Below are 27,766 nucleotides of genomic sequence, written 5' to 3' on the forward strand. Positions count from 1 at the left end.
TCCCTGACATAAATCAGGCTGCTCAGGTTTAAGGTATCTCAAAAGCTTCCTTCCTTAGGAAGCCACTCCATTCATCTGCCCCAATCTGGTCTGACCCTTCTATGAAACACTGGGATATTGTATGGGTTGTAGAACAGGTACTAAGAGACATAAGTTAGAGGCCAGTTCAGCCTCTTACCACCAGATGACAAGTGATTTAATCCCTTTGAGCCTCAGTTTCCTCATCTATAAAATTGGGATAGTAATGCTTCTTTATATGCTTTTGAGGAGTAAATTAGACACTCATTCCCCTTTTATACTGTTTTTGTTGTTGTTGTTGTTGTTGCACCATAGGCAAGTACGAGCTGATGTTACACACCCCTGAGGTTCAAACCCAATCTCATTGATGACTATATTCCCACTATATACTTAGAGTAGAAGGGGGCATATACCTGATGAGCAATGTCTACTGCATCAAATTAACTCATTTCTAGACATTTCTGATGCCCACCGATCCCAGAAGGAAACAGTGTGGCTTTATGTTATTTGTCTAGGAACACTCAGGTGTATGAACTGAGCAGCTGTGTTGCAACTTTTTGTTTTCCAAACCTACCCGAGTACCCGGTAAGCCCTTTGGTCCCAAAGCTCCTGGTGGTGCTTGCCTTCCTCTTGGCCCCTAGTCCAAAGATAAAATTAAAATTCAACCAATTTTTACAGAGCTACGTCATTTTTTCCCATGTAACCACAAAACCATCTTGGATGCTGATGGAAGCACAAATTAAGGTGTCCTGGCCCATCACTATCTCATTTATTACATTTTAATCAAGCAGCACTTGTACTCTGGAGCACCCCCCGGTACACTTACTCCAAACTAATTCCAACTGAAGCACAGAATTCACATCCGTATTTTTAACCATCTCTCCAGTTGAATCTGATGAGTACTAAAGTTTAAGAACATTGTTTTTATATTTCAATTCACCCAACTAATTTTGAATCTTAAGAGGGGAATAAGAAAAACTGTAAGGGTAGTGATCTCCTTCGAAAACTCAACCTTTTCCTTATATATCCACAAGGGCCAAACAAGAAATTGCATTCTGACTTTACCAAGAACCAAAAGTGCACGTAAGCGACTTAGTCTCACTGGGCACATTGCTGGAGAGTTGCTCGTTTCCTCCCCCATCTATTTTACTTTACTGATTTCTGACACTTTAATTTTTTCCAGCTTTTCTGAGAAATGCTTTCCTATTAGAAGCATTGATCATGGCTTCTATCCTCCTGCGTGAAGTATCGAATCACCTCTGTGGGTATTGAATCATACCCACATGCCAGTGGGAAGGAAGAATTAAGGAGAGGTTTTATCGATTACCCGGCTCATGGTTCACCACACGACCTGCTCCCCTTGCACTCAGAGGTATAATACAGTGACTATAAAGGAGAAGGCCAGGAAGCAACAGTAGCAGGAGGTCCACATTTGAAATGAGCCAGTGATCAAAAAAAAAAAAAAAGGCAAAAATACATCTCTCAGTTGTTTCCCCCACTGTTCAGACACTATTTTCTAGCAAATACAATCTGTAATTACACATTGATTACCCACTTCTTCCTTTAGTATCTTTGTCAAGTGGAAAAATGGCAGAAACCTTCTCAAATTATCTTCTGACACTCGTAGGATCTTTTAAAGTTAATGAGAATGATTCAATGTGCTAGTAAAATTTGATGTGTTTAAGTTCTTCCATTTGAGGATACTTTGAAGCAATTTGACCTTTAAAAGGAAAGATGTAGAGGATATTCCCGAAGTGTTTACAGAATGAGGAATTTGGGTTAAATTTAGAAGACTCCAAAAGAACTGATGAGAAGTTTAAATTTCTAGTTATCACAGAATAGTTTACCAAAAAACCCTCATGGACTGAACTTGAAGGCAAGATCCTTGCCTTAATGGTCTGAATGTCCCAGGCCTATTAGCAAAATGCCCTGTGTATAATACATACTTCATAAATATGTTGCTGATTTTTTTCTGCCATGATGAATATAAATTTAATGAATTAAATATGATTTGAGTAATCTGAACAGGCAGTAATTAAGAGGAGAGAGTTATATCTATTCTTCCGGAGTCTGAATCCCATCTTCACCACTTATTAGCTGTGTGAGATGGGCCAATTTACCTAACTTCTCTGTCCCCCTCCAATTCTCCCCTGTAAAATGGGAATAATAAACCCCCATTGAAGGACTTACTGAGTTAACACAAGAGTGTAGGGCCATATCTAGGACATAATAAGAGCTCAATAAATATTAGCTATTGGGGCTTAACCTGCCCAGAGGAGAGGCTATATAATTTGCTTGAAGAGGCCCTGGAAGGGAGGTATCCAAAGCCACTGTGATATGTGTCAAATCCCTATCAAAGAATATGTTAAAATTTTAAACAAATACCCTTTAGCATGAGAAACAAGTTCACTGATATCACCTGTGAGCCTGGATACCCAGGTTCTCCTTGGTAACCATCTTCACCAGATTCTCCACGCAGACCCTGTCAGAATGAATAAGACTTAGTGAGTTCCCGGGGCATCTTTAGTGTTCCTATTGAAGGCAGCCTAACCTGCAAGAAGTCACCTGAAAGTCACAAGAAAAAGACAATCTGTGCTCAGTCCTCTTAGGATGTGGAGTTGGAGAGAAACAGGGCGGGAGTTCCGCTTATGCTGGGAAAATGTAAGGCCAGATCCTTGCTCTTTCCCAGGCTTTGCGCATCTCCTTCCAATGACTCAGCTAGTGTTGGAAGCAAAAATGCTTTGTTTAAATTACTCACATTCCCATTTAACATAATAACTGGTTACTAAAAAGCCCATCCATTCCTTTTAAGGAATGTGGGCTAAATGCTGACTTGTGTGAAGGACCCTTATGCCATGTGAGGAAACTCAGAATGTTGAACACAACAATGAGAGTGACATTCTGGAACGAAAGCCCATAAAGCACATAGAAAACTAGCAAAAAACTGGATTTAAAAACTTGAGCGTTAACCTAGTTCTCTAGGCAAATGGTGAGCTGTTGAAATGATCCATCTGATAACTGATTTAATTTCTCCTTCAAATTAATATTTTCAGCTCTACAGAGAAGATACATTTTCCAAGATTGAGGATAATGCCCTCAATGTGAATTATTCTGCCTTTTTTCCCCTCATGTTGACTAGGCTATTGGTTGGCTATTCATAGATTTGCAAAGAGAAAAAATCTTCAACTCAGAATTAATCAATAGGTGGATCAATTACTTATGCTTCTGAAGTTTTTAAAACTATTCAGATAAATGAGAAGCACTTCTATTAATCATTACTATTTTATTACTCTACACTTCAAGAGTTTATTTATAGACTTATAAATATGAACCAAGTTTTAAAAGGCAGGTAGCAAGAAATTTTGAAACAGGTCATGAAATGTTGCCTAATTTGCACGTTACATTAGTGACATTCATAATGCAACACTTCTAAAACAATGTGACTCTATATAGCAAAGCTCAGACTCTTTTATTATAATCCCATGCCTATATATTTATATTAGGAAATCATTTCAGCAAAGCAAAAGCAAGAGCAAAACAAAAAACCTAAAATCCAGTTTTTCTTTATATCACTGACATGATATACAACAAGACAGAAATCACCTGCTAGCCTAGTAAATCATTGTTCAGAGTAAGATATAATATATTAAACTGAAAATAGAAAGATTTGGAAACATAGAAAAGCAGAATATAAAATAGTATGTACATTATAATAGCCCCCTCATTATTTATGCAAATAAAGAAAACACAAATATGAAAATAACTGCAGGAGTGTGGTAAGTTTTTACAACATTTAAAAAATTAATGATATTTTTAATTTTATCATACTTAACAAATTAAGGTTATCCCTTATTGCCAAAATATAATCTTTTCCATAAATAAAATCTCATTTAGAATTCCATTTTATTAGGCAACTTGCAAAAGCCAGAATGTCTAATTTCATAGTCAGTAATAAGCCATATTTTCCCAAAGCCCAGGGAATGTTGTAATTTAGAGCTCAATGCTTCTATAAGCTATGTTCTTCCAATAGTATTGGCTGATCTTAAGCAAGTTATAGTCTCAAAAACTTAAATGAGTGTACTTGACCAATGCTCCAATAATGGTTATCTAGCAAACTGTTGACATGTTGAATAAACATATTAACCCTGGAGTTTACAAGTCTCTCTCTCTCTCTCTTTTTTTTAATCAAAGCTTCCATAGGAAAAAGAGCAAACAATATTCATAAAGATTATAATGTATTAAAGGGAGCAGCTTCTTATTAGAGACAGCAGTTCGCACACATTTTTCTCTGCTTCCAAAGTGAGAGGTTGCTGTTCAAAAATGTCCCAAAAAGAAAACAGTACAGAGGCCCAGACAGCAATCAGTCCTGATGAAAGCAGGAGGACAGACGGCCCAGGAAGAAGCAATCCAAGAAAAAGAAACCTCCTGTGTTTGAATATATTGGGAGGTTGTCCGTTTTGTGAAAGAGTTTTATGATGAACTAGTAAAATGCTCATAGAACACAAAGCAAATGCGGGAGAAAGGGTGACTTGGGGAAACACAAGTTATATCGCTGTAAATATTGACCTGGTCATTATATGAACAATGACTGAATTGATCAAAATTAAAGAAAATAAGTTTATTGAAAGGCACATTGGGAGAAAGTGTATAAAGAAGGAGATAGACCGGTTAAGAAAAATCTTTATCCTCCACAGTAGGAAATCAAACAAAATAAAACAGAAACAGGCTCATAGATATAGAGAACAAACTGATGGTTGCCAGAGGGATGGAGGGTAGGAAGATGGTGGAAAAGGTGATATGGGATTTAAAAAAGAAAGAAAGAGAAGCCAATACTTAACTATCAGAGAAAAATGAAATAGCTCTTCCTACTGCACTGCTTAAAACTCAAGAAAATTGCCTTATAGAACTAATCTTGTATCAAACAAGGTTTACCACATAAAAGTGGAGACAAAACCCTTCAGTAGGTTCCATCAACAAGAAATTAGAGGTTCACAATACATTATAACCTAAAGGGCAGCCTGAACAAGAATCCGCCATACAATGAACACCCAATGTATTTATTTTACAACAAATTTATCATAATAGTACATTTATTTAAGTTCAGAGAACTAGAGAAAGGGGGTTAGAAAAACAAAATTTTCTTTACTCTTGAGTATAAAAAGCTTCAAGAGCTTAGAGAAGTCTTGGTCAGGGTCTAGCTATGAAAATACAATAAAATATATACCACAAATGAACCCATAGTAAGAGCCTGAAGGGGAACATATTCTGATTCAGGAACATACTGTGTAAATCAAGGTCTAAATTCCAGTCAACAAAGAGGAAAAAATGAAAGAAAGAAATCAATCAATAGGAAAACATTCAAAACTGAAAACCAAGAAATAGCAAAGTAAACACATCATTTAGAAAAAAGAAGGCAATAATACTGGAAAAATCCAAAGATATGAAAGTAAGTGCTTCTGAAGATCTGGGAGTCAGGAACAAGGGGGAAGAATGGGCAGAGAAATGGTTTTCACTATAAGCTTGAGAGTACAAGTTGACTTTAAAGTTAGCCACAGGCTTGGCTCTGATTTAAATTAAATAAAAAAGAAAGACATAAGAGATGGAGTGATGTAGAAAATCAAAAATAAGCAAGACCCAACTGAGTAGAGGACCCACTGTGCAGGGATTTAGGTAAACTACACATAGCATCATAAAAGAATTAAATAATTCAAGAGTAGGAAATTCATGCCTCAAGCCATTAAATTTTCTCCAAAATATAGCTTAGTCTATTATAGTCTCTTTCTGTCTTTTTGGCAATAAAAACAATGAGATAAAATTATATTTCAAGACATTATTATTTTGTAAGTGTTAAGATTTCACTAATAGCACAAAGGTTATCTAAGAATGTATTTCAAATCCTAAACATTGTTTAAAAGAAATAATGTTTTAGTTGGTGTCAACAAAACTTGTTTAGATTTTTGAGACTTGGGATTTCTCAATATCCATGCTTTTTCAACATTCTTGGTTTACAGACATATGAATCCCATTACCTATGTCCTTACACTACAGACACACATATTCTCCTCTCTCTCTCTCTCTCTCTCTCTCTCTCTCTCTCTCTCTCTCTCTCTCTCTCTCTCTCTCTCTCTCTCTCTCTCTCTCTCATTCACCCATTCCAGGCTCACAGGTGACATAAGTCAATTTCTGACTTCTCCATCCTTAAATCATGAGAATACTAGAAAAAAAAATGCCAGCATAGTATGACAAGACTATGTTAGAGGTAAATCTACACAATAACCTTAACTCTTATTTCCAAGAGCATTCTGATCTTTGGTTTTGAATCTTGTCTCCACCAACTATTAGCTATGTGGCCTCTGACATATTACTTTGCTAAACCTACATATTATTTCCTCTCTTATCCATAAAAAGTAAGCAATAATGCTTATAACTCCCAGGGCTTTAGAAAAGTTTACATGAGGGAATATAAATAAAGGTCTAAAACAGTGACTGGTGCTAGATAAATGCTTAGTAAAATACAATTTCCACGGATATCCCCTCATCCCACCCTCAGATCACATCGTTTCCCCTTTGGAAATAGTAAAACTCAATCTTTTCCCTTGAGTTCGTGACTATAAGATCCCCTTATACATTCATAGGAAGTCTTCTTTAAATGGAAAAATCATTTCAGAGGTAAAAGCTATTCTCTAAGGTATTAGCTTCTTTTCGATCTAACTGAAATATTATAGCAAGCTAGAGAGGGAGCAGAGAGGAACCATATAAACTTTCCTGTCTCCATAGAAAAGGTCCCCATGGAACTTTCCCAGAGATCCTCATGCAGCCTCAGACAGCCCAACCAGCACTCCCCTTGAGCTCAGGCAGAACTACTTAACATGCCATAGGAAGGGAACAAGAAGCAATTCTTCCAGAAAGCACTGACCTTCAATCCTGGCAGGCCTTGTCTTCCTCTTGACCCCTAAGAATAGAAGAGAAATGAAGACCTTAGAGAAGAAAAGAGTCAATTTTCACCCCAGCCAACTGCTCTCTCCCATGAGTAGTTATACCTACCTGAGGACCAACGTTTCCGGTTTCCCCCTGAGGCCCATCATAACCAGAACTTCCCTGAAAAGTAAAAGGTAAAGGGAAGATTAGTTTAGATACCTGTATACTTTTTCACTTATTCTCTAGACATGGGCTGTCCAATATGGAAGCCAGTAGCCGCATGTGGCTATTGTTTAAATTTAACTTAAATTTTAGTTCCTCAGTTACACTAGGCACATTTCACGTGTTCAGTAACTCCAGGTGACTAGTGGCTGCCATAATGGACAGCACAACTATATATATGATCTCAGAAAGCTCTACTGGTCAACACTCCTTTAGAATGCTGTCTTAATTCTGATGTTTTAAAATATTCATGTTGTAGGCATCTTTCCCCAAAGATTGTTCATTTGACAACTCCTCAGGGTCCACCATGTTGAGACAGTAGTCATGCATATTCTCCAGCAAGCCATGCTTAATATTTGAAAAATACTAGCACTTCCCTTTCTACCTGCATCCTATAGGGTACAGAGTGGCAGACAGAAACAGAAGGTAGAAGGGAGTCTCTGCATAGGTGGAGTGATCAATATATACAGATGATGATGGAGGGAGAGGTTACACACAGTTGCAATGAGGAAACTGTCCAGTGCTCGCAACCTCTTTAAGGTCAGCAGTGGGAAAATGTGTGGTGTCCAGAGAAAGAATGAGTTCATCTTTCAGGAAAAATGGAAACCATATGATCCCAAATAGGGATATCTTAGACTATTATTCAGTGAAGTCGCATGCTAACTCAATAAGAATACATAAATTGGGAAGGAATGTGAAATATAGAAACAAAAACATTTTGTGCAGAGTGTTCTTCCAACTGTCATTTATAATAAATTCTGAAATAATTTATACCGCAATGTGAAGGAAGTATTAATTATGGTAGAAATGTTGACCAAAAAAATCATGGTAGAAATGATTATTGAAATAGCATGCAACAATTAAAATTATCTTTATCAAAAGTTTATAAAGTAGAAAATTGTGCTATAATGTTCTTTTCAAATATGCTAAATTCTGTGAAAGAGTAATTTATCCCAAATATAAAGAAAGATAAAATGATAATTCCTCATTTTCTTATATTACACTAGAACATTTTTAAATAAGCCCATGAGGTCCTCATACGACTTTCTCAGGGAGAGCAACTATGCCATCAAAAAGTTAGGAAAGTTCAGAAACTGATTATTTTCTTGGTAACTGGAACTACTGTTTGTTCTCTACATTTTCTTTTTCTGTATCCCAAAATATCTGTTGTGTTATTTTGCAGATTTTTCATATTTCCTATAACTTTTGTGATATCATACTATGTTAGTACATTTTGGTAATATTATGATACTTAAAATCCTTTTATTCTTGAAATATTAATGTTTATTGCATGTAATATTATATTGAAGATTGTTTTTCTTGAATAATTCGTGTTTGTTGCATGTAACATTATTATATTTAAAATCGTTTTTCTTGAGATAAAAAAATACAATGGGAATTTTTTAAATTAAGTAGTTCATATCATGGAGAAGGTTTTAGATATAGCCCTCTGACAATTGGTCTAGATATAATAAAGGTTCTTAAAATGTTTATCATTTTCTCATTTCAATAGTAAACAGGTTTTTTGTTTGTTTGTTCGTTTGTCTGTTTTGCAGCCAACATAATGAAGGAATTATTTGGGCTGATGCAGGAACCATTGGATGAAAGAATTTGGGAAACAAAAAATGTGTAGTCTCAGACTATTATTGCTCAGATTACTCAATCATTCGAAGGAGGGGGAAAGTATTTCACAATAGATTAATCTGGAGAACACCATCATAATCAAGTGGCCAAATTAATGTATCAGTAATGGGACAGACGGACAGGGTCCCGCATCTCCCACCAAAAATGTTTAACCTGAATCTAGTCAGAAGGAAATGCTCAAACAAATCCTAATCGAGAGATGTTTAGCAAAATAACTGCTCCGGAATGTCAACGTCATGTAAACAAACAAATAACAACAGTTGTAATTAAAGGAGACAAGAGAGGCAAGACAACTACATCCTTAACTGGAACCCAGAACAACAATAAGAATAGCTATAGAGGGCACTATTGGTACAAGTGTGGAAATCTGAATATGGTCTATAAAATGAAAATAACTTTGCATCAATATTAAATTTCTTGAGTGTGATGATTGATTGCATTGTGCCTAAATAGGAGAATGTCTTTGTTTTTGAAGAATATTTATTGAAAATGTAAAAGCAAAATGTCATGACACTCCTCAAATGGCTCAGCAAAATATGTATATATAACAATTGGTGTTCATTTATTATACTTGCAAAATAAAAGTTGGGGTAAAAGTTATGCAGGCTCAGCATAGAATCTTTCAACAATTCCTATAATAAGAAAAAGAAATGAATAATCTCTGGGTGTTTATCCCTCCAGGAAAATAGATACAGATATATTCAACCAATTAGGATTCTTGTTGAATACAGAGTTTTATAATCTGGGTTTTTTTTCCCACTTAATATTACATCATGAATGTTTTACTTGTTATGAAATAGTCTTCTAAATTATTTTCATGGCTTAATAATATTCTACCATGTGGATTTGCCATTGTTTACATAAAATATCTCTTATCATTGGACATTTAAGCATTATAGTGATTAAAAATCACTACGTTGATCATCTATGGAGCTAAATCTTTATATACATTCATGATTAACTTCTGGATGAACTTCTAGAACTGGAAATACTGGATCAAAGTGTTACCATAGACAGTCAGTCAGAGCACCAGGGAGTTTCCCCCACTGGCCAAGCTGGCAGCAGAGAGAGGTTCTTACACCCAGCATGTCAAAAGCTAGAAATATGAATGGATAGGGCCTGAGCCTGACAAAAGCTAGCAAGATAATTGGATAGAAAAAAATGCCCTCCCCTTCCTCTCCCTATAAGAACCTTGGGCTTGAGCAGGAAGAGGGATGATCTTTGAGACAAGGGTGATGCAATTGGTCTTTCAGACGTGAGTTCACCGTTCTCTCAGGTCCTGTGGCTCATACATAAAACCCGCTTCCTTTTGCACCAGCACCTGCCTCAGGAATTTGGCTTTCATTGAGGCAGGCAGCCAAACCTCCATTTTTTGCTTGGTTATGAAAGGACATACACATCTTAAGCCCTGGCAGACATAGTTGGTGGCTACATAACACTCTCTCCCCTTTCTTCCTTGCTAAGAAAATCTCAGTTTTGTTTAGGGCAATAACATGCCCAGCTCCGAGGGATGAATTATGACAGGTCTGAGCCAATCATGGCAATTTCCTTTGTCAGAGACTTGCTTTCTCTGGCTTTCTTAAAACAGGCAAGGGCAGATGGGGAGCAAGGACCCAGTCAATGAACTAAATGAGCCAAAAAGAGACTATTGCTGGGAATGCCCTGATGAAAGGAAAGCCCCTTTCCCTCTGGCATTGGATGTAAAGGTGAAAGTAAAATTCTTGGGCTGCCAAGGCCACGGGCCACCCTGAGGATGGCACTGTGGAAAGAAAGGGTCTGAGTCCCTGATGACAACACTGGGTTTTGATGGCATCGCTGAGCTCGTGTACCAAACCTGGAATCACTTTTCCCTGGGTGATCAAACATGCCTATTAGCTAAACACTGCCAGTCTGGTTTTCTGTCACTTGCATATTCAAAAACAAACAAAAATCAGCAGTTCTAGCTGAGGTGTGTTACACCTAATTGCTTCCCAAAAAGGTTCTATTGTCAAGTCTTCTGATTGCCTCCCCAAAAGGTTCTATTGTCACTTCTGATTGCCTCCCAAAAAGATTCTATTGTCAAGTCTTCTGCACCAGCTAGTATCCTTTTCCATGTGTACCAGTTTTTATTCTCCCCAGAAGTGCTAAAGCATGACTGTTTTTTGTGGGGGGCTTTTGTTTTTATTATTCCTTCCCCAATACTAGATTTCTCAATTTGGTTTGAAAGACTGCTTCATCAGGGTACCTTCTCCACTGGACTCAAATAGTAGTGAAAGAGTGCCCCCTAGAGGGCTGTCTTCTAAATTCTTAGAGCACCCTTCTGTAAGCTCATCATGGGGGAAAGAAACCATGGCAAACACAAACGCAAAATAACATGGCACTGCTTCACAGAGTTACAATTTCTGTTTGCACGCACAATTCAGAGATCTGAAGTTCAAGGCTAACCCTTAGGACCTCTGAAAGCTGTGAGCATGAAGCTCCTCCCATGGCTATCTAGACTGACTTCCTTCCCAGTTGTAAAACCATGAGCAAATCATGGAATCAAAGCTCAATTGACCTTTCTTCTCATGACAACCGCTAATAGATGGAAACTCTGAAACGGCTTCTCTAATCAGACCACCTTGCAGTTGGTGAAACTGAGGCCCAGATGATTTAAGGATTTCTGCTATTCTCTTAGCTCCAGTCCCACAGCTGAATAGGTTATTATTATTGAGTGGATATTCACAGGGCTCTCTAATCTCAACTCACCAAAGAAAACATTCTCCGTGAGGTTTGCCCAAAATAACTAATTAACAACAGAATGAGAAAATCTTGCAGCAAATCTGACAGTTTTCTCACATGGTAATAACCTTGTTACCAGCTGGATTCCCTTCAGGACCTGGACCTATATAAAATGCATGTGAAGTAGCCACAATCCAGGAAAGAGAACTGATGTCCTAAGGTTTTGTCAAAGGATACAAATTGGAGCTGAAAGCAAACAGAGGTTGCTCTGCAGTTGTAAACGTGCTGGTATGCAGACCTCATTCCTGGAAACTGGGAATGATGAGATGGGAGGTCTGAGACACTTGGGTTATTTTAGTCATTTTTCAGTCATGCATTTTAATGTCTGGCACATAAAAATCTAAAAATGGCTTCTGACAAGTTAGCGTCTGTCGAGTTAACGAGTCTTTATCCTTCGGTGATGTCTTCTGTCACAACGCTGCTAGTCTTTGGAACTAAACAAAGGGCCTATCTTTAAAAAAGGCTAGTACTCAATTCACATCCATCAACACTGGCAGAGATGGAAAGCAAGCCAGCAGTGTAATGACCTTGAGCATCTTTTAAATCAAGACATCGTTATAAAAGTGGAGGATTTTAAAACTGGGAAGATCTCGGGGATCACTGAGTCCGATGCTTTCATTTTAGATATGAAGAAACCAAGGACAAAAGAAGTAAAGCGATATGTATTACTAGTGTAGTGGAAGATAAGATTTCTACACACACACACACACACACACACACACACACATACACACCTATGAGACAAGGATGCAAGGACAAGGATATTAGTGGGGACTAACATTCAGAGCTTCTGTCTCTGACAATGGAGTTCCACAGGTTTGCTCTCTGAGATTTTATGTTGATCCAACCAGAATGCCAAGTCTTCTGTACCAGCTAGTATCCTTTTCCATGTGTACCAGTATCCCCAAGCAAACAGAGACTTACCTGATATCCACGCCTTCCTTTTTCTCCCTTAGGGCCATGGATGTAACTATCAATTCCGGGATCCCCCTGAGAAAACAAAAGATTGCTTGCCTCAAATGGATAGGAAAGATGGGGAAAATATTACAGGAAGCATGATCTTTTATAAAAAGAAGAAAGACACCAACGTAGACCTTTTTATTTTTATTTAAATTCCTTAATGTTTAAAGTATTACATGTAGTATTATATATGTCTCCTTTTTCCCCCATTGACCTCTCCCCGGCCGTTCCCACCCACACCCCCCAGCACATGCTGTCACCCTCCTACTGTCTGTGTCCATGGGTTATGCTTGTATGCATGCATACAAGTCCTTTGGTTGATCTCTTCCCTCTGAGGTTGGACAGTCTGTTCAAAGTAGACCCTTTTAATTTTCTAGCCCTACTCAATAATCCCAAATATGCAATGCAATTAAAATTCCAAACTCTTTAAGAACCCAAAAAGTTCTATAAGATGGAACTCAAATCTCATTTTGTTTTTACAATACCAACATGGGCTGAATGATGACTCGTTTGTGGATAATTAATTGCTCTCTGCCTTTGTGCTCGAGCAAACAGTTTACAAATCCTGGGATTAAAGCAGCAGAAATCCCTCAACCACCACTCACAGATTCTCCCCTTAACCCAGGCTCTCCATGCTCTCCAGGCTGGCCAGGCGGTCCTGTCAAGCCCTTAAATCACAAAGAAAAAAAAAATGTGTCACTTTTTAAGTCATCTATCACCTACAGGAAAGAAAAGGGGGAAATGAGAGTCAAATTAAAAGAGCAACTGAGTGCTTGAACTTGAAGGCATTCACTGCTGAAGAGGTGAGGTTGAGACACAGAAAAGAACATCCTTTTATTAGAAATCTGTGATGTGCTTGACACTAAGTGTGCATTAGCTCATTTAACCTTCACAGCTCACAAATTGAGGCTTAGGGAAGTGGAAGCAGGTCTCCCTACTACCAAATCCCTCAATCTCTCCACTCCTCTGTGATGCTCCCACAAAGAAACACATGTAAGAAAAACAAGAAGGCCGCCCTGACCGGTTTGGCTCAGTGGATAGAGCGTCAGCCTGTGGACTGAAAGGTCCCAGGTTTGATTCCGGTCAAGGGCATGTACCTTGGTTAAAGGCACATTCCCAGTAGGAGGTGTGCAGGAGGCGGCTGATCGATGTTTCTCTCTCATCGATGTTTTGATTTTATAAAAAATCAATAAAATATATTTTTTAAAAAAAAAAAAGAAAAACAAGAAGGCTTTCTCCATCACAAACATGGGCAGCATTAGCAGAGCAAGATCTCGTGGGGGAAAGAAAAAAAAGAAAACATGAGAAAAGAGGGGAAAATATTTCCAGAGCTCCTAACTGCTGTAGACAGGGGACCAGAGAGACAAAGCAACTTGCCTTAAGACTATGACATGATAAGCAAATTATTATGTCTCTTAAACCTGCCATTAGTGGTACCATATCTGTGTAGTAGTTCCCCCAGAGCTGCAGAACCTTCCTCAGATGTTGTTACACGCCTGGTTCTGGAGTGCATACACCACACCCTGAAAATAATGAAGTGGGACCCTTCTCTGAAAATCTGGCTCCCAGACACCTAAGGAATGGAATGCTCTCTGGGGTCCTACAAAAGCTACCTCATAATGACCTGAGATCCCTCCTTCCCTCTTTCCTGGCCTGATACAAGAAAAGGAAGTTAGTTAATTCTAGTAAATTCTTATTCTGCTGCTTAATTTCCTAGGTGGGCAGATTTCTTTGACTTCTCTAAGACAATTTTCTCACTTGTTAAACAGACCTACCTATCTTATAGGGTGGTTACAGAGATTAAATGGAATGATTAGTTAAAATGCCAAGTACAGAGCCATATGGTTCATATGGTTCCCATTATGATTTGTACAACTTCTAGTTCTTCCTTTTTCTGACCCAGACTCTGGCTTCCGGAGTGATCTTCCAAGCCTAGAAGAATTTAAACATTCTTCCCTGCCTAGAAACTTTTAATAGCATCTGATTATGCCGTAGCCAGAAAACAAAACCCCTACACATGGCATGGCATTGACTCCAGACATTCCTCCACTCTTTATGCTTTTTATTTCACCTTCCACTCTTCTTAAATTGGAATCCTTGTTTGTCCAAACCCACTCTGAGTTCTTCTAACACCAAGCCTTTCCTTTCTCTTCATCTGAAATACACTGGGTGTCTCTCTCACAAAGGTCTTGGGTTAAAAAAATGTCTTGAGCCTGGCTGGTGGCTCAGTGGTTAAGCATCGACCTATAAACCAGAAGGCCACTGTTCGATTCTGGGCCAGGGCATATGCCTGGGGTTGCTGGCTTAATCCCTGATTGTGAAGGAGGCAGCTGATCAGTGATTCTCTCTTATCATTGATGTTTCTCTCTCTCTCCCTCTCCCTTCCTCTCTGAAATCAATAAAAAAATTTTTTTTAAAAAAATTGTTTTCCTGTGTGTCCTGGAATGCCAGAGTCCTCTCCACCCTTCAGCACTATTCTCAAATGCCACAGACCTAAGTATGGAAGGTTGGTCTCTTGTCCCCTTTCTCTCCCCCTAATCATCTGGTTGTTACTCATCCTTTAAATTTCATTCCATCTTTACTCGCTCCAAGAAGCCTTCCTGACTACACAGCCTGGATCAGATCCCCCTGTCATTATCTCTCCTTCATGCATTTATCTCCCCAGTAATCTTACATCTATTTCTATGAATATTTCATTAACTATCTCTCCCCCATAAAGGCCAATTCTGAGATACAGAATGCTCCCCATTCTACAGTCATGCCTAAATTACAATAGATGCTCAAATCTTGATGATTGATTAGATGAAGAAACACCACTCTATTTTAGATTCCTCTCCAAGTCACTGTGCTCCTATTCAATCTCTATTTGCACCGTTCTTGCAGCCTTTATTTTATCCTGTCTTGCATTGTAGTTCCTCCTACAAAAATCTTATCTCCTGTACCAGTTAATAAGCTGTTTGTTGGTCGTAATCATGACTTACTTACCTCTGAACTCTAATTTGTGTCTAGCAAAATGCCCTACAGGTAGAAAACACTTAAAGTTTATTGAATTTCATTACATTCAATGAAAAATAAAGGCTTCCCAGTCTTGAAGAAAGTGTGGTGCCCTCCACCTTCTCCAAAATCAGATTGACAAACTGCAGGTTGGAAATTAAACCTCAATAAAGAGCCAGTTCTTGTGAGTTCCTATTTCATTTATCAGGAAATCAATCCACGCCTTTCAGTAAAGTCTGATTCCACGTGGGGTACCAAAAAACATAAGTAAATAAGTGTCATCCCCCTTATCCAATTCAATCAAGCAACAGAAGCTGCTTTTAGTACCATGCTGACGTGGATCCTTCAGGCTGTATTCTATAATTAATTAGCAATGTCTGCCATGGGCATCGGAAGGGAGAGTTTAGTACATACACCTTCTCTTACATAGAAATACAAATATCAGCATGAGGCAGTGTACAGTCACTGTTAAGCAGATAGTATAAATAATGTACATTGGGAGAATATAGAGAAGGGGGAGATCTCTGACTAACATGGTCAATGAGGGCATCATGAGGAGGAACGGCAGGAGCTGGAAGTTGAAGAAAAAGTTGTCATCAGATAAGAACTGAGGATGGAGGCAGAGAAAAGACGTTGCAGGATGCCGTACCTAGCATGAGCCAAGACACAGAGGTGGGCTGCCTACGAAACTTCAGGGGACAATGAGTAGTATAATTTGACTGGGAAGGATTCCTCTCTTTTTATTATTTTTCAATTACAATTAACATATAATATTATATTGGTTTTAGGTGTACAACATAATGATTACATATTTACGTAACTTACAAAGTGATCACCCTGACAAGTCTAGTGTCCACCTGACACTACAGAGTTGTTACAATATTATTGACTATATTCCCTACACTGTACTTTACATCTCTGCGACTATTTTATGACTGTCAATTTGTACTTCTTAATCCTAAGAAGGACATTTCTTTACCAAGATTATTTCTTTACCAAGACACTTCTTTACCAAGTGAAGAATGTTGTTGAAAGGCCTTGGATATAAGACCAAATCATTGGCAACAGGGAAACATAAAAGCTAGTGAGAGCGGGAATGACAATTACGGTTCTGACACCAAAAAAAAACCCACAAAACTAAGTAACTTGGTTTACATTACTCATTTCACTAACAGCAGATTCAGGCCTTAAGTTATAGGTTCCAAATAGTCATCTAATACTTTATTCCCCTCTAGCTTCCTACCTAGTAGTTAAGCACTAGATGATTCTTTCCCAAAACTTAAAAATAAACTGTCAAGGTCAATTTAACCAGTAGAAACTTGAGACAAAATATCCTCATACTTTACCCGATTTCCCTGATTCCCTTTTTCTCCAGATAATCCTGGGATTCCACGATTACCCTAAATAAATAAATATACAAAGAACCTTTGTTATATTGGTCACATCAGAAATGTTTTTCACATAGTTTCACATTCTAGCCAATGGTAGAAAATTTATTTACCATTCTATTTCTGAATATGGGACAGACTGGAAGCCCTGAACAATCCTGACCCTTGGAAAAGCCATTTAAAATTACAGGAAACAAATTTTAAAATATTTTACATACATTAATGAGCTGATTTAGAAAAAAGAGAGGGAGAAAGAGAGAAATCCTTAGAGTTCAGAACGAAGGAAAAGCAGGAATCAACAGAATAGCCATTGGCTGTCGTAAGGACTTCTGATCACTGTGTGAGTGTGAAAACCACAAGCTGATCATTTTTTTAAAGTGGTCCTAGGAGGTGGTGCCACCAAAGACATGGCAGAAGCAAACCACCTTCAGCTCATGCCTTAATAACTCCTCAGAGATAAATTAAAAATTCAATTAAAATCGAGTTTACATCAAAAGTCACAACATACATGTAAGAGACACCAGGATAGGGGAACCAGCAGAAACAACAGACAACAAAATCAGACTACAATGACTACAGGTATCGGACTCATCATATACAAAATATAAAATAAGTAGATTTAATAATTAAATAAGAAAAGAATTTGTTTTTTTAAAAAAGATAACAAGCAACTATTTAAAAAAAAACAAGCAGATCTGAAAAAGAATAAAATAGAACTTTTTGAAGTGAAAATTTGAATAATTGAGATTAAAAATCTAATTGACAGGTGAAAAGGTATATTAAACAATGTGACATAAGGATTAGTGAATTAGAAACTAAAGAAATTATTCAGAATGTAGCACAGAAAGACAAAGAAATAGGAACTATGAAGGAGAGGTTAAGAGACATTGAGTATAGAATGAGAAAGTCTCACAAATTTTTAATTAGACTTCCATAAAGAGATAATAGAGAAAATTTAAAAGATAAAAATTTTTAAATGATTATTTGCTAAGGGTTTTCTAGAAGGCACAAATGCTCAGATTCAAAAGCCTAATAAGTCCCAAGCAGATAAATAAAAAGAAACCCACACCTGCACATCATATTGAAACTGCAGGACACTAGGAACAAAGGGGAAATATTAAAGCAGCCTGATATATATATCTTTTTTAAGATTGCTGACCAAGGAACAATTAGTTTGATGGATAACGTCTTAAGAGCAATAACGAAAGACAGAGAAACACAAGCCAGAAACTATGAAATTACATTTCGAAGTGCTGGGGGGAAAAATGTTTACCCAAGAACTGTCCTTCAAGAAAAAAAAAAAGATAAAGAGATTTGCAGAAAAAAAACAAAGGAGTTTATGAACTTCATTAAAGGAAATTCTTTAAAAGTCCTACCGTAGACAAAAGAAACATGACCTTTTCATGTTCTTTTGAAGGCATCAGTAATAGTAGTAAAATATGAGGGTTAAGCTAGATAAGCATTGACTAAATAACACAATAATTAAAGTGTCTAGTTAGTAGAATTTAACAAAAATATGGAAATAAAAAACTGGGCAATAATATGTAATACAGGAGGCAGCTAGTTAAAGCTACGTTTCTAAAGTCCTTCTATTTTGAAGATAAGGGCAAATATATAAATTAACTTTAGACATTGTTGAGCATACATGTTAAAGGTTTCTAGACTGCCCAGACGGTGTGGCTCAGTGGACTGAGCATCGTCCTATGCATCGAGAGGTCGCTGGTTTGATTCCCAGTCAGGGCGCATGCCCGGGTTGTGGGCTCAATCCCCTATGTGGGGCATGCAGGAGGCAGCCGATCAGTGATTCTCTCTCATCACTGATGTTTCTATCTCTCTCCCTCTTCCTTCCTCTCTCTCTAAAATCAATAAAAACACATTTTTTTAAAAGAAAAAATTTCCAGCCCTGACCAGCTTGGCTCAGTGGATAGAGCGCCAGCCTGCGGACTGAAGGGTCCCAGGTGCAATTCCAGCCAAGGGCATATACCTTGGTTGCGGGCACATCCCCAGTAGCTGCCTCTCTCTCATTGATGTTTCTAACTCTCTATTCCTCCCCCTTCTTCTCTGTAAAAAAATCAATAAAATATTTTTTTAAAGTTTTTTTCTAGACTAATTGTGAAATGTATGAATAGAGGATATAAATGCAACTTCATAGAGGGAGGAACATAGAATGAGAAACTTTCTGTACCTGTTCTCCATCCAAGCCATCAACACCTTCTTCACCAGGGTTGCCCTGTGGAGCAAAGGATGAGAAGGTTAGAGACGAGAGGACCAGGTGTACATGGTTATTGCTTTGATGTTCATTTCCATACTAATATTTTTTTTCAGTTAGAAGAATCTAGACCTTCCCAGTTTTTACATACTGCATTCAATCATTATAAAGCAATGATTATTTTCTTTCTGAAATAGTCATTGGTGTTATATACTATTTTTTTCCTAGTAGTTTCAGGGGCCAAAGTAAAAGATAGAAGGAAAACAATTCAAATTGTGAATGGATTGAAGGACTTCCATTTAAACTTTTGTGCTGGACAAAGTAACTCTTTCAGAAGACTGAATGAAACATTTCCCATTGGTTATCTACATGTTAAAGATGGCCTTTTTGTCATTGACTTTTGTTAATTTAAAAATACCAGCAAATATGCCTGAATTAATCTGCATAATGGAAACCTGGATGATCTTACATTAAGAAGGAACTAAATGGGAGTGTATCCATATGTGTGCATTTGGGGAGACTTACAATTAAGAAGGCCCTTGAGAAAAGAAACGAAAACCTGAACTAGATAAGAATAAAAACTGGCAATTGCATAGTGACATCTGATCAAGTATGCAATCACTTTCACATTATGGGCCCTTCAGTTTGCCAACTGTTTCAAAATGATAGTTAACATGTTTATTTTAAAATATCTTCTGAAAAAAATTCAGAGTTTTGCACGCAGGATACATTGCATTATACACGAGTGAAATATTTGATTTGCTCCTACTGTCCCCATGAGGAAATCAACTTTCAGGCTTTTTTTTTTTTTTTTTTAACCAAAGTACAGCCAAGTACGATCGGGGGTGGGGCCAGCCGGCCAACCTCCATGTGCCCTCCCCCCAGCCAGCTGATAGGGGCGGGTTGGCGGGTTGGCCAGATCCCACCCATGCAGGCACCAGGCCTCTAGTTTCTTAAAAAATGAATGAGAAAATGGATACTTTGCTTCTGAATCTGAGTGTAAAGTTATTCTCTTATTGTGCCAGTTCACTTATTACTAGCCCTGTCATAATGTCCCTCTTTCATTTGACACCCATCTTGACCAATCCCTCCAACCACACCTTGAATTCAGGACCAACTGTTTCAGATCATCATGTGATAAATATGGTGGTTCAATTATTATAGAGTTAGCAGGGCTTGAAGTGAAAATATATATAAACACACACACACACACATATCACTACCTTAAATCTGAAATATATGTTTTACAAATAGCCATTCATTAGCTTGGCTCTGAATAACATCTGACACATTCCCTTGCCTAAAAGTTTTAAGCCCTACCTCACTCAAGCAAAGGAAAAGCAACTGGACATATTTACTTTAATGACTCAGTATTTTATTTCCCAAAGAAATTGCTCTCCAGTGTAAGAAGAGGGAAGAAAGTCACCTACCTTCTCTCCTGGAAATCCTCGTGCTCCCTAGAGTTAAAAAGAAATAAAAAGAATTGAGCTTGAATTCCATTTTTTAAAACACTGTTTCATTTAGGAAACTGTATGTTCCCTGGTTTCAAAAAAGTGCAATTATTAGATCAAAAGGAAGATTTATTTTTCAGTGACTGGAATGGACATCACAGTGCTCTGATTACGGCCACTTTCTTGTGCTTGGGACTTGGAAGAAAATTGCACCTTACAACTCCTCACATAGTGGGGGTGAGCAGGCAATAGCAGTGACCTATTACTTATGATTACAACAATCGTTTTTCACACAAAAATGACAGTACACTGACTAACGCACATGAGAGGGATCCTAGGAACAACAGAACAAATTAACGGAAAGAGTAACTTGTTAAAAAACACAGAATATAGTCATTGTGGTCAGAAAAACTCTCTACAGGACTCTGGGATGGTAGAAACTTTTTTTTCTGTCCTTATTACAGGAGATTCCCTAAACCTGGAAGGTTAAGAGACATTGAATGCAGCCGCTCACAAAGAGTGCCCCACCAATTACCCTTTAGCACTGAAAATTTCAGTGTTCGCAAGCCCACCTTCCAATGGCCTGTACTGTGACTCTTTCCCTGGGTTCTTTTCTGGTGCCAGAGCCCGTATACACACTGAACGTAAGTGCTGGGCATGACCACCCTCCAGGAGCAGCCCTCAACTAACACCTGATAGGATTTGGTGTACGAATACCCCAGCTCCCTCACCCCTTGAGTGGGATAACAACGAGGTGCATGTTCGGTGTTGGCTGCCAGCGTTCCTCAGCAGGCTTAAGCTCTGTCTACCCTTGGTGGTAATCTAATCAATAGGCCACCTTCTCACCCTGTCTAGCTTCTCCACTGCCTGCTTGTGTTTACCGAGATCACCTCCCAGGAAACTATTTGCACTTGATTCCTTTTCTCAGGCTCAACTTCTGGGAAACCCTCCATCTCAAGAGGAGCCCTTGTGATACCCCTTGAGTGGGTATCCACAGTTCGAGGTCACACTTACCTTCAGTCCTCTCATACCCGGGCATCCTTCCTCACCTCGGGGTCCAGGAAAACCTTGGGGCCCTCGTGCTCCCTGTGAAATGAAGTTGCACGTGGAGACAGTCAAGCACCCAACTACGTCAAACCAGCAATAATGACCATAAGAATGACTAAAATACGACACAGTCCTTACAATTACTCCTACATCCTCAGAGACCTGACTGGTCACCAGCGAGGCAATCAGAATGTTCATCCATCAACAATCCACATCGGTAACGCCAAATCATACAAATTCAAATTATCTATAATTTTGATTAATTCAGTCAAGCCACATGGGCAAAACGTCAGCCTTCAAACAAAACAGAGGTGTGTCTGAACATTTCCTCCAGGCAGCTAAAACTAGGTGGTTTCCTTGTAGTCCCATGAAGAATAAACCACTGTTTCACTCTTTGTCTTCTGGGTGAAATCCTGCCCATTCCTAAGGTATGGATCACTTGTCGCCTCCTCTTCTAAGAAGCCTTTTCTCTTATGTTGTGTGTTACTGTTTTTGTGTTATATTATTTCCTGCCATGTTGTGAGCTTCTTGGTGACAGGGACAATGTTTCATTTATTTATCTCTAGGTTTCCAACCCTAAGCACATTGTCGAACTGTGTCAGGCACACAGTAGACATCCAATCAGGATTTGAAGAATTACTTCCTGAATTTTATTTTATTTTTTTTTTTTAATTAAATCTTTATTGTTCAGATTATTACATTTGTTCCTCTTTTTTTTCCCCCCATAACTCCCCTCCTCCCAGCTCCCGCCCCACCCTCCGCCCTCACTCCCCACCCACTGTCCTCTTCCATAGGTGCATGATTTTTGTCCAGTCTCTTCCCGCATCTCCCACACCCCTTTCCCCCCCAAGAATAGTCAGTCCATTCCCTTTCTATGTCCCTGATTCTATTATGATCACCAGATTATTTATTCACTTGATTCTTAGATTCACTTGTTGATAGATGCATATTTGTTGTTCATAATTTGTATCTTTACCTTTTTTTTTTCTTCTTTCTCTTCTTAAAGGATACCTTTCAGCATTTCATATAATACTGGTTTGGTGGTGATGAACTCCTTTAGCTTTTCCTTATCTGTGAAGCTCTTTATCTGACCTTCCGTTCTGAATGATAGCTTTGCTGGATAAAGTAATCTTGGTTGTAGGTTCTTTGTATTCATCACTTTGAATATTTCTTGCCATTCCCTTCTGGCCTGCAAAGTTTCTGTTGAGAAATCAGCTGACAGTCGTATGGGTATTCCCTTGTAGGTAACTGGGTTTCTTTCTCTTGCTGCTTTTAAGATTCTCTCTTTGTCTTTTGCTCTTGGCATTTTAATTATGATGTGTCTTGGTGTGGTCCTCTTTGGATTCCTTTTGTTTGGGGTTCTCTGCGCTTCCTGGACCTGTAGGTCTATTTCTTTCACCAGGTGGGGGAAGTTTTCTGTCATTATTTCTTTAAATAGGTTTTCAATATCTTGCTCTCTCTCATCCTCTGGCACCCCTATAATTCTGATGTTGGTGCGCTTGAAGCTGTCCCAGAGGCTCCTTACAGTATCTTCGCATTTTCGGATTCTTTTTTCATTTTGCTTTTCTGGTTGGGTGTTTTTTGCTTCTTCGCATTTCGAATCTTTGACTTGATTCTTGCGCTCCTCTGGTCTGCTGTTGGGTGTCTGTATAATATTCTTTATTTCAGTCAGTGTATGCTTAATTTCTAGTTGGTTCTTTATCACAACATCGAGGGTCTCATTAGATTTCTTGAGGATCTCATTACATTTATCGGCGGTCTCACCAGTCTTTTCGAGGGCCTTACTAAGTTTATCGGCAGCTTCTAGACAGTTCTTAAGAGACCTTAAAAGTGTGGTTCTGAACTCAATATCCTCCATTGACAGTTTTGTCCTGTTTCTTTGTCTCCGCATTTTTTATGCTTTCTTGGTGCACCCCCTAGTGGTCTTTGTCCGCAGTCTTGTTGCCTTTAAGCCTTGATTGATGTCGGCAATACCGGGGTGATTTGACCTCCAGGCTAACTGGCTATGAGAGTCCGCTGTGTCTGTAGTGGGAGGGCTTCTGTGCTGGATTTCTAGGGCGGTGCTAATCTAGTGTTTGCCTGAGGCTATCCGGCAAATGCCTGTGTGCAGGGCTTGGGCGGGGCGGGTCCCCGGGGATCTGAGTATTTCACTTCAGCACTGTGCCTCCTCTGAGTCTGGGTATGATATTCTCTTTCCTCCTAGTTGTAGAATTTCCACTCAGCCAGCCTTCCCGTGGTTCTGGGTGATGTCCGTTCTGTCCTTTAGTTATATCTCTGAAGTGGTTGTTTGAGGCAGCGATCTCCGGCGTTAACCTATGCCGCCATCTTGGTTTCCTACTTCCTGAATTTTAGTCATGACTATAACCTTTGATCTAGGTATTAGATAGGAAGGAAATGGTAGATGCCATGCCTTTTGCCAAACTGATCAAATATAAATTAGAAAGTATTGCATACCCCATGAGCTTGCGTCAGACTATACTTACAAACATGGCTACATCATTAATAGTAACAGATTACCTGCAATTTATTCGGGATCAACAACTACTATTATATGTATGAATATTAGACATAGGCCACATTTTCAGTTATCACAAATTCACTCATTAAAACAACGAAATGACCATACTTCCTCATCAAATACCTTGAGACCATATAGATGCACAATTTGTCCACCTGACATTTGTTATGATACCTGGTTATCTTTACATAGATATTTTAAATCCACTTTATTTTTTAAACCCACTTTTAAATAGCATAGATGAGAAAAACTTTCATAACTCAAGTGCAATTGTTACTAATATTTGACCCATTTTACCATATTCTGTCACAGAAAAAAATGAGATTTAGTGCTCACATGTGCACCTTCTTCACCAGGATGACCAGGTAATCCACCAGGCCCCTTCTCTCCCTGAGAGGAAAAGAAATCAAAATAAATAACTCTTCATTTCTCAAATCTACATGAAATAAAAAGTGTTACTAGTAGATAACCTTGTCTCACTGAGTTGACATTTTATCGAGAATCTACTAAATGTTGAACACAATGTACAGAGACACATAGAAACAAGTGTTCCTTGTGGATTTCACAGTGAAAACTTGCATACCTATTTGTCTTAATTTTTGGCACATCAACCTATTTTTATTTTTCTAAAACACCTTTTTAAGCCATTCTATTGTGAAAATCCAAAACAAAACTAGTTTCTAGTTAAATGTGTAAGGAAAACTGTTATCCTTAAAGAGGGCTTTGACCTTGTTTTACAAAACACCAGTAAGCAAAGGCGTTACCAACCAAATTACTTATTTCTGTGGGACTCAGCCATTTAGATTCTCTTATTATTTTTAACTTCTTCTTAGAGGCCTAAAAACACAAACCATTTATTCTCAAGAGAGTTCGGCTTGCCATTTTATAGCCAGGCTTGTTTTAGTCTGAAAAGTGGTAATAAGTCTATTTGTGATCAACAAAGACATGACAGTCAACACAACCAACCACTGAATTTTATCAAACAGAAGGAGCAGAGAAGTCAAACATTCAAAGCACTCTCAGCTTTGACCTCTGAGGCATAGTCCTTAAGTTGCATTAAAAAAAATGTCAAGAGGTTCCCAAGCTTGATTTCCTCATTCTCCAGTCTGATGTTTCACAACAACCTGAGGAGGGAAATAATCTAGTGCTAAGGCGTCACTGCGATTTATTTTTCAAAAGATAATTGCACACTTTTATAGTATTCTGAATTGAGATTGATCCCCAAGGTCATTAAGAGCTCATTCCAGCCGAAGCCGGTTTGGCTCAGTGGATAGAGCGTCAGCCTGCGGACTGAAGGGTCCCGGGTTCGATTCCGGTCAGGGGCATGTGCCTGGGTTGTGGGCACATCCCCGGTGGGGGATGTGCAGGAGGCAGCTGATCGATGTTTCTCTCTCATCGATGTTTCTAGCTCTCTATCTCTCTCCCTTCCTCTCTGTAAAAAATCAATAGAATATATTAAAAAAAAAAAAAGAGCTCATTCCAATAACCTCATGGAAAGCCTTAGAAAGACAGTGTGTAAAAAGACGGACAAAGCCAAGGGGTTTGATTCAACCTTACATGTGGATGTGTGACCTTACCCAATCATGAAGCAATAGTCCCTGTGAGAACAGAACCTTGTGTCCCTGGATGCCTGAGGACCATTTCTAAGGAGATATTCTGCCTCAAAAGTGTGTAGTAAACTTCTTATTACTTAACTCAGAGGAAGATGCAAATTAACCACTAGCAAATCAGTGATGGCACCCTTCCTCAGAGTTTAATGCCGTAGCCTAGGAGGTCAGATAGGAGGGAAAGGGGCACTGACGACTGTAAAGAAAGCAGGTGATGGGCAAGTGAAAATTTTGGAGACAAGCAGAAACTTCTCAAAAATTTTAGAGACAAGCAGTGAGAGAATCTATAAAAGTATTTGTCACATAAATGTAAGGAGGCAGCATAATAGAGTGGGAAGAATGTGAGTCAGGCAGACAGGGACTTACATTAGAAAATCCCTCTTCATAACTGAGACATTGGGAAACTGATGTTCCCTCTCTGAGCCTCAATTTCAAACCCACTAAGTAACATTTACCTCCAACGTTTATTAAGAGGGTAGAATTAGTAAAACTGTATTAAAGACATAACACGGAGCCTGGTATGTAGTCATCTACGTACAGTCATCTACCTGAAATGACATCTCTCCCCCCCGACCCCACCCCTCCCCCGCCTCCACACCCAGCAAATTCTCACCTTCCTCCCAGGGCTCCCACCGTCACCTCTGGGCCCATCTTCTCCAAAACACTTTGCATACGTATTGCAGCATATTCTTTCTAAAATTGTGTCCTGAAAGACAGAACCCGTATCACACATGATTTTTTTAAATCTATTAACCTACATCACATTACACACTAAAGAGACAAAGTTCCCTCAGGGTTCGTAAAACCCTGTGGATGGTATTTTTAAAAAATACTTACAAGTTGCTTCAGTAAGATGCGTGGGAGGGATGGTAGTGTGATGCTCAGAGGTTGATTATAAGCGAATCCTCTGCCAAATTCTAGCTCCTGAAGCTCTTCCAACTTATGTACACCTTCCAGGCCAATAACGAGGAGTCCAGAGAATCCTTCGAGATACCGGCAGGTGGGCGACTTACTTGCATGTCTTTTGAATGGTCTGCCTCTGTCTCGGCCCCAGATATTCATCCACCACCCCACCCTTCCCAGTTTTGTTAAAATCAAAACTAACTCATGGCATTCCTCCTCGAAGAATTGGTCTGATACTTTCAATCTCACCAGCTGGAAGTTAAGCAGTTAGGTGGCACCACAAGGACTCTCATCATTCCCTTCGGGTCCCTACTTTTTATTTCAGAGGGTTTCCACTTATAATTGTGTTAGGTTACATCCTTTTAAACCGATTCCTGATGTAGATTTGTGGTTTACTCTTAGAAACTGTGGTGTCATGGGAACTATTCACAAATATTCTGGTTCCTCTCCTTAAGGGCACATGACATGATTTTATTTCTTTGGGAAAGTTATCAACTCTCATTGAGCCTCAGTTCCTTACCTGTGAAAATATCATCTATCTCTTGAAAGTTAGAATCTTCCATATGGCTTGCTCTGACCAACTAAATGTGTACAGAAGTGACATATGTCGCTCGCTGGGAGAAATGTTAAGCATAGGGAGCAATTTCCCTCATTTCCTTTCTCCTGCCACAGGAATAAACCCTACCTTCAGCCTGGGTACTGGAGTGAAGAGCATGCCACGTATATGAGTGGGCGTGAGGCATCAAATGAATACATTCTTGCTACCGCAAGCCACTGAGATCTGGAAGTTGCTTGGTATTGCAGCATAACCTGGCCTGTTCTACTGAATCGGTCACTAACACATCATCTGGATTTGTCCACATAACAGAGAACACATGAACAAGGACACTTCGAATTTGGCTAGAAATCACTGTTTCTAGAATTTCAGACCAAATATTAGTGTTAATATTTTGAACAGTAAATTCACACGCACATCAGCTTTTGGCTATTGCGAAAATAAATAAATAAATAAATAAATAAATAAATAAATAAATAAAGCAAGCCGCTTCACAATCTTGCGGCTAAAAGTTGTCACACATACTCTTCATCATTCCTGAAAATACATTCCTGGAAATGGAATTGCTGCT

The 27,766-nt window shown here is 38.7% G+C and overlaps 1 protein-coding gene across 1 annotated transcript in view; it reads right to left on the reverse strand.

The window, feature by feature from the left end:
* LOC118668195 (collagen alpha-4(VI) chain-like) overlaps positions 1–27,766 on the reverse strand; it is a 103,200-nt gene that overhangs the window by 32,745 nt on the left and 42,689 nt on the right. Inside the window, exons 11-23 of the mRNA XM_036332649.1 lie at positions 26,574–26,719; positions 26,350–26,442; positions 24,466–24,519; positions 21,579–21,650; positions 20,544–20,570; positions 19,090–19,134; positions 16,863–16,916; positions 13,128–13,190; positions 12,487–12,552; positions 7,063–7,116; positions 6,935–6,970; positions 2,438–2,500; positions 593–655 (exon numbers count right to left, since the gene is read on the reverse strand). Of these exons, the coding sequence (XP_036188542.1) occupies positions 593–655; positions 2,438–2,500; positions 6,935–6,970; positions 7,063–7,116; positions 12,487–12,552; positions 13,128–13,190; positions 16,863–16,916; positions 19,090–19,134; positions 20,544–20,570; positions 21,579–21,650; positions 24,466–24,519; positions 26,350–26,442; positions 26,574–26,719 (836 nt within the window). The remainder of the gene's footprint in view (positions 1–592; positions 656–2,437; positions 2,501–6,934; positions 6,971–7,062; positions 7,117–12,486; positions 12,553–13,127; positions 13,191–16,862; positions 16,917–19,089; positions 19,135–20,543; positions 20,571–21,578; positions 21,651–24,465; positions 24,520–26,349; positions 26,443–26,573; positions 26,720–27,766) is intronic.

The sequence above is a fragment of the Myotis myotis genome, unplaced genomic scaffold (assembly GCF_014108235.1).
Source record: "Myotis myotis isolate mMyoMyo1 unplaced genomic scaffold, mMyoMyo1.p scaffold_m19_p_13, whole genome shotgun sequence".
NCBI lineage: Eukaryota > Metazoa > Chordata > Mammalia > Chiroptera > Vespertilionidae > Myotis > Myotis myotis.